General features: G+C 46.7%; 1 protein-coding gene across 2 annotated transcripts in view; it reads left to right on the forward strand.

Annotated features, from left to right (window-relative positions):
- Positions 1-12,974, forward strand: part of RASGRF1 (Ras protein specific guanine nucleotide releasing factor 1) — a 686,570-nt gene that overhangs the window by 612,325 nt on the left and 61,271 nt on the right. For both annotated transcript variants that reach the window (XM_078682942.1, XM_078682943.1), the window contains 2 exons: positions 5,766-5,845; positions 6,833-6,950. In XM_078682942.1, coding sequence (XP_078539068.1) covers positions 5,766-5,845; positions 6,833-6,950 — 198 coding nt within the window. The remainder of the gene's footprint in view (positions 1-5,765; positions 5,846-6,832; positions 6,951-12,974) is intronic.

Genomic DNA, 12,974 nt, shown 5'->3' on the forward strand with positions numbered 1-12,974 from the left:
GCTAACATAGGGAAAACTACAATGGGCCATGAAGGAAACACACGACAATATATATATGGGAGTAATGCTTACCAAACTCGCAAAACAAAATCACCCATTGGATTGCCATCACACTGTCACAGGCTGGGCGTATAGACCTTATGGTTATCCTGCATAAATTATTGTATCTTTTCCTAAATATTCATGTAAACCTTCCCAAGGCCTTTTTGGTACACTAAAACCACAGTTGAAATGCCTGGCATGGGCAGGGGATGAGCTAAGATTAGCTGGGATACACTTATGCTCCCATTTTGTATTGGGGACGTTTTAGGCCTCTGATCTTGAGTGTACTATTTATGTAAGTATACATATTTTGCACACTACTGGCCCCATCTGACCTCCTCCCTGCCCCCCACATGGCACATGCTGCAATCGGGAATGATGGAGTGGACCCTACCCCTCTTAGCTCAGTAATTGGTACACTTAGCTCCCTCAAAATGTAGCTTTTACTATCCTTGATGAATTAAGGGGCCTCTCACATGGCAGTCTTTTAGATACATTATAATACTGTCGTTTTGGAGAAGCTAGCAGACTGGCCACTCCCGACTTCCCAGAGGAACCTGAGTCTCTCCAGACACTAGAAAAGTACCACATCCACTAAACACCTAGAGCCTTATTTAGATCTTGGCAGACGGGTTACTCCGTCACAACGCTGAAGAATATCTCATCTGCCGAAATATTAAATTCCATTCTATCCTATGGGATTTATATTTCGGCGGACGGGATATCCATCACTGTTGAGACGGAGTAACCCGTCTGCCAAGATCTAAATCAGGCCCCTAGTCTCTACTCTCTATCAAGCTACTCAGACAGAGCTTCCAGAGAGAGAGCTTTCTGCCTACTATAAGCTGCTTGGGTTTCAAAGCAGTAGGGCAGGGGGGTGGGTAATACAAAAATAAGCACAAACAACAACAAATAAAAATAACTTTACTTACCGGTCGCCACGTTGCTCCTCTCCTGACCTTCGACTCTAGGGCCGGCTGGTGCACACTACGCAGGCTCCCAGATGTCAACCCAGCGCTTCTCTCATGCTGGTATGCATAGTATTCCCAGCATGAAAGAAACGCTGGGATTGGTCTGAGCGACCTGGTTGGCCAACCAGACAGTGCATGGAGCCTGTGGCTTTTCCCTACCCGGCTGTACAGCACAGCCGGATGGAGAAAGTGTGCATGACGGTTTGGCTGGCCTAAGACGATCGACCAAACCGTCATTCGCACTTAGCAGTGCCAATCACCCCTCCTCTCCACTGTTGTCATGCATTGCATGGCCCCTCCCAGCCCTATGGCCTCACTGGCAGCCTGCAGGTAAGAAGAAAAATAAAATGATAATATAATCGGTTTATTATCATTTTATTTTTCATGTGTTTTAATCTGCTGCCACCTAGCTCCTCCGCCATAAAGGAGTAGCCGCCCCTGTGTGGGCTCCACAAGGACTCGCGCTGTAAGAGATGTGAGGCAAAGGATGTTAATTTTTCGCACCAACATGGGCGGGTGCTTTAACTGGAGGGAGGTGGTGGCTGCCTTATCCCTAATGTGAGATTGTGACCTTAGCTTAGCTGGAAGATTCCCATTGCTCCCAAGAAACTACTGGCTCAGGCGTTGCTTCCAGCTAAGAGGCTGATTGCAGGCCGATGGAGGTAAGGGGTCATTGCCCAGAATCTAAAGACTTGCTTGACTCACTCACATATTGCAACGAGCAACATCTGCTCTTACTTCTAAATCAGTAGACATCTGGAGCCAATAGAAAAACTACTGGTTACAGTCAACAATGTGAAAGCTGATTCTGTTTGCTTCAATGTCCTGAATGGGAATGCAGTTGCCATTGTCAAAATTAATAAGATGGGATGTTGATAGAACGCAACAATACTGGCGCTGTGGGGTGATGGATCTGGGGTGCCAGACACCATCAAGGTAGAAATTAAAGGGTGAAAAGTACTAAGTCTGATCATCGCCTACATGGTATGGATATTAATGGTGTTTTATTGACTAAACTCTCCGTTTGTTGAAATAACTGCTTATGTTGAACTCTGTCACTACTGTGTACCGTTCTGACATTAATAACCTTTTTATTTTGCTACGTGATGTTAAAAGTACTAAATAAATAAAAACACATGATCAACCATTATTATTTTCAGAGAGAATGATCATAGAGTTCATAAGGAGGTTATATAGATCATTTCCCCCCAGTGGCAAAACCTTTCATAACATTGGACCTTAATATTGTCCTGGATGAAGTTTCCCTTTAAACTTGTGCGCAGATCCTAAGACCAGCATTGTAATGGAAGAAAAACTAGCTATTGGCTCTAACGGTCTAACCTCTGCCTGCCGAACTGTGAGATACAAGTGTTATCATTTAAAGAGCCATGCTTGAGTTTCTGCAAATACAAGGTGGTACTGAGAACAAACCCTCAGTGCGTTCCACAGGTACCATTGCCGTTCCACTCAAATAAACGCATTATAATTTTTATCCGAATCCAAGCATTGCTGCTGATGAAAGATCTTTTCATTAGTTGGACTGTAAGAGACACCATACATTATATTTAAAATACGGCGAACGTTTTCTAAGGTCAAATCAGTTATTTGTCAGTCTTGGACAAGTGAATTGAGGCTAAACAGACTTTCGCAAATGGATTGTTCATTGCATTAATCATGATCAATCAATCAGAGTACTTGTAAAGCGCGCTACTTACCCGTGAGTGTCCCAAGATGCTGAGGGGAGGGGGGGTGCTGCTACTGCTCGAAGAGCCAGGTTTTGAGGAGTCTTCTGAAGGTGAGTCGGTCTTGGGTCTGCCGTATGTGGGTAGGGAGGGTGTTCCAGGTCTTAGCGGAGAGGTAGGAGAAGGATCTGCCGCCGGAGGTCATTCGTTGGATGCGGGGGACAGCGGCGAGGGCGAGGCTGGCGGAGCGGAGCTGGCGGGTGGGGGGGTGGAAGCTGAGTCTGCTGTTCAAGTAGGCTGGTCCAGCGTTGTGGAGTGCTTTGTGTGCGTGGGTGAGGAGCTTGAAGGTGATCCTCTTGTCGATGGGGAGCCAATGTAGGTCTCTCAGGTGGGGGATGATGTGGTTACGGCGGGGGACATTGACGATCAGTCAGGCGGAGGGGTTTTGGATGCGTTGTAGTCGTCGTAGATGTTTGGTTGGGATTCCTGTGTAGGGTGCGTTGCCGTAGTCCAGTCTGCTGCTGACGAGGGCCTGCGTCACCGTTCTTCTTGTTTCGGTCGGGATCCACTTGTAGATTCTGCGGAGCATGCGGAGGGTGTTGTAGCAGGAGGAGGAGACGGGATTGACCTGCTGAGACATGGAGAGGGAGGAGTCGAGGATGAATCCTAGATTGCGTGCATGGTCGGTGGGTGTTGGTGCTGTTCCCAGTGTGGTCGGCCACCAGGAGTTGTCCCAGGCTGAGGGGGTGGGTCCGAGGATGAGGATCTCCATCTTGCCGAGTTCAGCTTCAGACAGCTGCTCCTCATCCAATCGGCGACGGCCTTCATTCCCTTGTGGAGGTTGGTTTTGGCAGTGTGTGGTTCCTTGGTGAGGGAGAGGATGAGCTGGGTGTCGTCAGCGTAGGAGATGATGTTGAGGTCATGATGGTGGGCCACTTGTGCGAGGGAGGCCATGTAGACGTTGAACAGCGCTGGGCTGAGGGATGAGCCCTGCGGGACGCTGCAGATGATGTCGGTGGCTTCGGATCGGAAGGGTGGGAGGCGGATGCTCTGGGTTCTGCCGGAGAGGAAGGAGGTGGTCCAGTCAAGAGCCTTCTCTTGGATTCCGGCTTCTATGAGGCGTGTCTTTAGAGTGCGATGGCAGACCGTGTCGAAGGCGGCTGACAGGTCCAGGAGGATGAGGGCCGATGTTTCGCCGTTGTCTAGTTGGCATAGTGATCATGAGATCTGGGACAGACCTATCAAGTTTGTCCTCAAAAACACATTTAACACAAACTACGGGGATGAATGAGGATAGAGGGAGGCCCAAGCTAAAGTGTTTAGAAATATTCTGTCATGTATATCTGTGTCACTAAACGATCGAAAGCTTGCTGTCACTGTTATGCTGTGTTTGACAGACTGTAAAATACTAATGAGAACAACTTCCAAAAAAAACATCTGTAACACACAAATGTGACGATCCAGTCATGTCTTCACCAAGCACTAGTGCTTTCAGATCAAGTTGACAACTGAAAGAGGAGTAAGACAACCAGTTCTTCCGAATTTATTTGCATAAAGTTAGCCTCATTCGCGACTTGTATTTATATTGCATTTTATGGTAGTTTACTGCTAATCATGTGAACCTATGATAGATCCTACGGTGAAGAAGGAAGCGTTACTTACTTGTAACTATAATTCTTCAACATTGGCATCTTTGATAGATTCACATGCAACCTTCCCTCTTCCCCTTGCTTGAGGAGGCTCACTGATGCATCTAGTTACTCTGGCGAGATAAGAAAAGATAAGGAAACCCTGGCAGTTGGAGTCTCTGAGGGGAGTAGAGATGGGTGCCTGTCCTTCAGAGTTGCTAGACTTCAGGTCATAAAACAAGGTTGATAGGTTGTATGTGGTCTGTGGCTTTTTCAAAGTTGTTCCATGTAAAGTTACACTGCTATTAGAATAATGGCTACTGAGACTTCCCAGCCTGTTGATGGTGATGTATTCAAGTAATGGTGAATAACTGTAGTTACAGGCAAAATTTTCTTACTGTGACAGAAAACAGGTCACTGGGTCCGGACTGTCATCTATGCCAGGGCTGTTGTTCAAGGTGATGAAACCATTACAGACACCTCTAGTCAACTCTACTGACATTAGGTTGCGAGTATTTTTTATTTTCTTATTCCACATTACCCAGTATCGAAACCACTCATTGCCTTGGCAGATTCTACACCATCTTTTCATCCAAAACACCACCATGCCAGAAATTGCATTGGCCAAGTTTGTAAAGTACTATTCTCATGCTGTAGTCCACATTGCACAGGTGTGTGTAGCATAATGAATAAGAGTTTTCAAAAAAATGAGAATTCAAGATTGGCAATAGGTTTGAATTTGAGAATAACTGTGCCTGGAAAATAGTGCAAGTTGCCCACAAACGGCAAAGAAGGGTGCAACTGTAGAAAATTCTGCTGCCTTCCTTTCTTGAAGGTATGTGTTGTTTGTCGGACCTAGCATTTACTGATTCTATGCCCTGTCTATAGGTGGAACGTTTACCAGAACCCATGCAAAAGCTGTAAATGTTACCCGAATCTATACATCGCCCGTGAGTGTTAGCCTGGGATGAGTCAACGCATTGGCTATATGCGTTAGTCTTACTTGCCATTCCTTCCCAATGTATCCATTGGTCATCTTTGCCAAGCTTCCCGGAGTGTGTGCATTGGATATTGCGTAATGCTGTTCTCAGGTCTATGGTTGTCTGTGGGTGAAATTCTCCTGGAGGTCAAGGACCTAGATGCAATATTGTATTACCTATAAGCAAGCGATTCCTGAGAGTTTTATATCTAGAAGTTGGATCTCCCAGAGAGACTGCTGTATAGAAGCAAGCTGCCCTCGGTGCCCCAGGTAGCTGGGGTGTTCTTCCCCTGGTTGTTCACCACCTAGAGTAAGACTGCCTTGTAATCGCATTACTAGGTTGTTGATCTCCTTGATGCTGGGTACTTAAGGGTCAGAATCAATTGGTGTGCAGTAAATGTGAACGAGGTTCTCTGTCCTACATTCTTTGATAAGGATATTTGCTGATTCTCTTCTGTTTCAGACTAAAACGCTGATTGACAAATTGCAGAAACTGGTATCTTCAGAGGGAAGATTCAAGAACCTACGAGAAGCCCTGAAGAAGTGAGTGCAATCGAGCAGCTCCTCCTACACCCTCCGTGGGGAATGGAGGACACTGTGGTGGAAATGAGTCACATGACTGAGTGCTGTACTAGAGATGAACTGATCATGGATTAGTGCACTCTGGAGAAGGGAGACCACTGAAGGGGTGCCAAAAGAGCTGTACTTTCCAGCCGCGAGGAAGAAAGGTGGTACAGGGGAATAATGCTGGGCAAAGTTGCGATATGGAAGGGGTGCACTGAGAAACAGTGGCATGAGGAAGGTAAACTGGGAGGAGTGATGCAGAGAAGGGCTGATTAGGGGATGGAGTACCATGGAGAAGGCCTACCATGATAAAGGGGTGCTATGGGAAAGTGTGTAGTGGGGAAGGTGGGCTGTAGAATGGTTGCTCTGAGAATGTGGTGCCCTTAAGACAGTATACAAGGGGAAGGAGTGCCATAAGGAAGAATAATTATGGGGAAAGTATGCCATGAAGTAATAGAAGTCAGAAAATCAGTACCTGCATGCCTGAAATCAAATTTGTTTCATCTTCAGAGGGCGCATGACAAGACAATGTCTTCATTAGACTGAAGGCAAGCCCAAGCCACTTTACCAAATGTTTTAAACATTTATTTATTTATTAATTCATTTATGAATAAAGTTTTCTTTATCTGAGACGGTTCGACTGATTGGGAAGAAGGCTTTCTACAGATATGTGAGATGTTAATGAGACTGCAACGTACTAAGATGGTCACCAATGATCTATACAGATCTGGGAGCTGTTGATGAGACTGCAGTATAGAACAGGCAGAGTGCACTCAACAAATCAAAAAAGTGCAGCATTCACAGAATACCGACTCTGTGCAATCTGCCCACTGAGCTTGAGTGTGCAGAGATAATTTCACTCAATCTGAGAGTCAGTGTTTTCTTTCCTGCTGAGTTTTACTAACTTATCTTCAGTCTTGATAAGAGTTCACAATCACATTTCTCTCCCCTTTTTCCGCTCTTCAGCTGTGACCCGCCATGCGTCCCATACCTGGGCATGTACCTGACGGATTTGGCCTTCATCGAAGAGGGAACACCAAACTACACCGAGGATGGCCTAGTGAACTTCTCCAAGATGAGGATGGTAGGTTTCTGTGAGTGGTGCTTGCTGTTGCCCTAACTGACACCATTTGAGTGATACAGACCAATAATGACCGGAATATATTAGTTCACGTGAATCAGGCTTCAGTCTGATTAGTCAGACAACTCATCTCCATGAACTTAAGAAGAAAAGACACTTTGCTAGGTCCGAAGAGAAAATAAATCTACACTGCATTTTTACTGCTTCACCTCCACAAGTCTATGCTGACTCCCAACACCAGGCTTGAAAGCACAGCTCCGTACCTTCTAATAAGGGCCGACTGTGGGAAGTTGGCTCTTTATATAGTATACCAAGAAGAGGTACGCTGTGTAAAGAGTCCAGGTTTCCCTTATTAGTGGACAAGGGCTTGCTCTAGAAATCCTATAGTGCTCTATTTAGGGTATTTTTATTTTATTTATTTTATTTATGCGTTTTTATATAGCGCGGACTTTACCCGAAGGCGTCAGAGCGCTTCACAATAGGAACAGAAAATTACAAGTGAACAAATTACAAAAGCAGACGATAAGTTACATGTGGTAAAAGTGACAATTGTGAGCAAAAACAAAATACATGAGGTAGTAAACAGTGCATTACAGGAGGAAAGAGTGACAAGTGTGCAGGTTACAAGAGAAAACAAAGTACAATTAGAGGTAATATAGTGCAATATATGCTAGACACAGAGGCACAAGAACAAACGTTACGTAGGCAATGGTGGCACTTGTGCAAGTATCAAAAACAAACAAAATGTGAGAGGTAGCAAACAGTGTGTTACAAGAGAAAAGTGGCGTGCGCATGTTACAAAAGAGAACCAACACAGGTACAAGGATAAAACTGCAATAAATGGCATACACTCCAACCGCACGAACACACTGGGAAGGCACTTCCATAGTCATGGAGAATAGAGTTTTCAGTGATGGGAGGTCTTCCTTCAGATAATAGAGAGGGCGTGACTTACTTTAGGAGGTGTCTTTGGAGGAGGAGAACTTTGAGGTCCGTTTTGAAGACCTGGGAGGAGGTGGTGGTCCAGAGCTGAGGCTGAAGTGAGTTCCATATTCTAACCGCGTTGCCTGAAAAGGATTGGGCCATCGATCTTTCCTTCTTCAATGTGGGAGGTTCAAGCAGTAGATTTTCCGCATTACGTGATGGTCTAGAGCCTCCAGAGAGTTTCAGTTTATTCGCCAGGTAGCGAGGAGAGGAGGAGTGCAAGGCTTTGTGGGTGATACAGGCAGTCTTGTAGATAGCTCTAGCCTCGATGGGAAGCCAGCGGAGGGCGAATAACATCGGTGTGATGTGGTCGCTTCTTTTGGTCCCATAAATGAAACAAGCTGCTGAATGGAGAACAGATCTGAGGGGGGACAAGTGGGATTTGGGGAGGCCACTAAGAAGAGAATTACAGTAGTCCAGTCTGGAGAGGACCAGCGATTGCACCAGGGTTTTAAGGTCCTGCACCTGGAAAAAGCGACGAATTCCCCAAAGAAGGCGCAGTTGGTATCGAGCAGACTTTGCAATGGAATTGATGTGGGAGATTAGATTGAGTTTTTTGTTGAGTATGACACCAAGGGATTTTGCGCTGTCGACAATGATGAGTTTGTTGTTAAGTAGATTCATCTGATCCATCCATGATTGAACCGGGGGAGGAGAGAGTGAGGAGGAGAGGAGTAGGAATTCAGTTTTGGAGGGATTTAGAATCAGTTGATGAGTTGACATCCAGTTTTGAATGGAGTCGAGAGTAGAGAATAGGATGGAGAGATCATGAGTGGAGGCAACCTTGAGGTAGATTTGAGTGTCGTCTGCATAGAGATTATAGTGGATCCCGCATGTACTTAGTAGATTTCCCAGTGGTTCTAAATAGAGATTGAACAATGTGGGTGCGAGTATAGAGCCTTGAGGAACACCTTGACCTACCGCCACAGGAGATTAAAGACTGTTCTGTATTTTGATCATTTGGGATCTATATGAGAGGAAGGAGGCAAACCATTTAAGCACAGTGCCCTCCATGCCCATTCTCTGTTGAAGAGTGTTGAGGAGGGTGTTGTGATTGACAGTGTCAAAGGCTGCAGAAAGGTCAAGGAGAATTAGAAGACAGGACCCCCCCGAATCGAGTATCCTCAGCGCGTCATCAACCACTTGCAGTAGGGCAGTTTCAGTGCTGCAGTTTTGGATGAAGCCGGACTGACAATTGTCAAGAAGATCATTGTCCTTGATATGACGAGAGAGTTGTTTCGCTACACATTTTTCTGTGATCCTCACAAGAAAGGGTAGATTAGTGATGGGGCGGAAGTTGTTGAGGTCATTCGCATCAGCAGTGGGTTTTTTAAGCAGAGGGGTGACCTGCCCAGTTTTAAAGGGGACAGGAAGGGAGCCTTGACAGAGGGAGAGGTTGACCAGGGTAGTCCAATAGGAAAGGGAATGGGTATAGAAGTCAATGGCAATGGCACTGGGGATGGGGTCCAGAGAATGGTTGGAGGGCTTTGTTTCGCGGATGCACTTGAGGAGCGCATCTTCAGATATGGAGTCAAAGTTCTGCCAAATGGCTGAGGATTTGCACTCCTCTGGAGGGGTAGGATGAGCGATCTGATCCACAAGTGATTTCACTTTTTCATCGAAGAATATAGCGAAATCCGCTGCTTGCTTTGTAGAATCCTCCAACTTGGAGGTTGGGGGAGAGCAGTTAGGAATCTTGATGAGATCGAATAGTTTTTTGGGTCTATTTTTGGCTGAGTCAAGAAGGGTTTTGAAGTGCGATGCTTTCCCAAGGGAGATGTGCTTGTGGTACTTGGATCTTGCCTCCATTATTTCTCCAGGAGTCTTAACTGCTTCCTTTCTTCATGGAGCGATTTGTTGCACCAAGGAGCTGAGGGAGTGGGCCTTATCTTTTTGCTTTTGAGTGGAGCGACGTTATTGATTTCAGCTGCAAGGACTGTGAGGCATTGGGAGGTGAGTTTGTTAACATCTAGGTTCGAGTCTAGCCTTGGAAGTGATAACAGAGCTGATTCACAGAGGGGTCCGACATCAATATTTTTCGCATCACGGAACCAGGAGGTAGCCCTCTTAGGTTGACCAAGGGTTATAGAGTGTGAGAGGTGAAGAGAGAATGGGATGAGGAGGTGGTCGGACCAGTCTACATGAATAGGGGTAGTGATAGAGAGCATGCCTGCTTTAGAAATAACAAAGTCCAGGATTGAGACCTTAGAGTGTGTTGATTCTATGCAGTGTTGGATAAGATCGTTTGCAGAGAGGAAGGAGGCCAGCGAGTTCGCCGAAGAGTCATGCGGTACGCCCCAGTGGAGGTTGAAGTCACCCACGAAGGTCTGATTGTCACTTCGCGAGTATTGGTCGCTGATGAAGTCAGTGAGTTCCTCCATAAATGAAGGACCACTACCAGGCGGGCGGTTAATGACATGGAATCTGAGGGGTGAGCGGTGGTGCAATTGAAGCTCAAGAGAAAGGCATTCAAAGGTGTGGAAGGAGCTGATAGGAGAAGCCTTAAGTTGAAGGGAGTTTCTAAAGATGACTGCAACACCTCCCCCAATGTTATCAGTTCTGTCATTCCTAAATATAGAGTAGCCTGTGGGTAATAGGAGATCAAAGATAGAGTGAGAGGTATCTTTGAACCAGGTCTCTGTGAGGAAGAGCATGTCAATATTGTGAAGGGTGATGGTATCGGAGATTTCAAGTGTGTGTTTTACTGCAGATCTGCAGTTGTGGAGCAGACAGCGCAGCTCTGTCAAGACTGTTTTGGTGACAGGGGCACTTGGGCTCTGAAGGGTGATCGGGATATTGTACTTATGGAGGGGTGCTCGGGAGGGTTTAGGTGGATGCCTGGTTCTGACAGAGGAGATTGTCGGAATAGTGTAAATAGTAGGGTTACTAGGGGATGCAGGTTGAAGATGGGTGGCGTTCAAAGGCTTGTGTGAGTTAACGAAGTTTGCGGACGGCAGGTTGAGCTTGGCTGTATTGGGGTGAGTGGGTGGGGTGCATCTCGTGGGAAGTTGGGAAGGAGTAGCAGTGCATGGAAAGGTGGAAATCTTGGAGCTTAAAAGTGAAATGGCAGCTACAAGCTGGGAGATGGAGGTGATAAGAGAGCCTAGCTTATTTTCCAACGAGAGTAAGGCAGAGCACGGAAGGTTGGGTGGCTCGATGGAAACAGGAGGGGGTGGAATTGGTGGTGAAAAGCAGGGAGAGGTGGGGGGACAGGAGTTGAGTTGGGGTATGGGGTTTAAGAGTGGGGAGAGGTGGAGGTTGAGAGCGGGAGTAGGTGAATCGGAGGAGAAGGGAGAGTTGTCTTTGTTGGCGTTGCAATAGGGAGAGGAATTAGGGACATATTTAGAGGGAGATGGGTGCGGAACAAGGCGGTAAGGAGGAAGGAGAGAGGAGGACTGTGTGGAGTCATGGGAATGTAGGAGGTTTGGGAGGAAAAGAGGCGAGGTGGTTGTAGAGGTCCTGTCAGCTAGGAGAGGTGGCTGTGAGGGAACGGGCATCTGGTAGAGTGAGGGGGGTTGAGAGAAAGGGAAATTGAGGAAAGGAGGTGGTTCTGCTGGGCCCGAGGGAGGGAAAAGGAAAGGGTTACCAAGGGGGGGAAGGGAGTGGCACAGCATTGCTGGAGGAGTGGGAGGGAGGAGAGAGAAGCAGTGGGTTTGTGGAGAAATCGGGTGAATAATGAAGGGGGGAGGGGGTAGAAAAGAGGGGGGGAAGGAGGAATAAGGGGAGCGTAGGGAAAGTTAACTGGGGAGAAGGTTGGAGGAGAGGTGGACTAAAAAGGGGAGTGACAGGAAGGAATATGGGGGAGGAGAAGAGATTGTAGTACTGGGATGGTGCAGAATGGACGAGGAGCATATTAGCTAGAGGTAGGGCTGAAGTGATGTGGGGGGCATACTGTGAGGGGGGAGGAATAGGAGAGGAGGTCATAGGGGAGGGGGAGGGAAGAGCGCCGACCTGTGCTTCTCGAGAGTGCAGCCAATTGGAATGTAGAGGGGTCAGGGGAGGAGAGAGGGAGTAATGGGTGGAGCTAGAAGGAGAGTCAGGGGAAAACCCGGTCGCAGAGGAGGGGAGTAGGGAGGGAAAGAAGTGGTCAAAGAGCGAGAGACAGGTGTCTTTGCCTTGGATCATGACAGTACCGTTGTTATAGAGTGAGATAGATAGGTAGCCCTTGAAACACGCAGATGGGGACATTTTTAGTTGTGTCCCATGAGGGATAGAGGAGGAAGAAGTAACCTTAAGGGAATTGTTTAAGCTGGTGGACCAAGAGGGGGTGTCGTGAGTGAAGAAAATGAAATCGTTTTTGAGCCTCCCAAAGCGACCATTGTAAAATTGATCAACAAAGAGGGAATCCGGGAAACGTTCAATAGTGTTATGCTTCAAACGTTTTGCAGCTTTAGTCTGGTTGGGAGGATAATTGATTTTGTAGCAATTGCTTCCAGCCATGTTGGGAAAGTGGGGCGGAGGAGGGTAGGGGGATATGAGAAGGGTGTTACTGGGAAAGCGGTGGTTAGGAGAAGTAAAAGGACAAAAAGGGGGCACATATTCCAGACGTTGGGTGAGGATATCAGAACTAATGTGCCGTCCGGGAAGTGAGGTGGGTATTTGTAGGGCCCTTCATCTAGGAATACATGATGTCACATGGCACTAGATAATATTTACAAGGGAATTGATTACATATGATAGGACCAACTTGACCACTTTCAGAACCTTTACAAAGCAAATAAAGTTGAAGTAGAACAGAATATAAACGAGCACCCATAGAGCATTGGTGAACACTGTACTTAACACCAGCCTGTTAACAGAACCACATTCGGCACCAACCGCATTGTACGCCCATGATCTCAACAGACTACTTTTGGACCCTAAGCTCCTGAGAATCACTAACGTTAGGGGTAAAGAGCATAGGGTGGAGCCAATCTGACTAGCAAAATTCTAAATATGCCCAACAACCTCATCTTCTTAAGACCACCTGAGGAGGTACTCCGAACAGTGTGCGGAAATCATATTACATGAAAAACAATTCCTAGCACCACATATACGTACAAG

Source organism: Lissotriton helveticus, chromosome 3_1 (genome assembly GCF_964261635.1).
Source record: "Lissotriton helveticus chromosome 3_1, aLisHel1.1, whole genome shotgun sequence".
In the NCBI taxonomy this organism is placed as follows: Eukaryota; Metazoa; Chordata; class Amphibia; order Caudata; family Salamandridae; genus Lissotriton; species Lissotriton helveticus.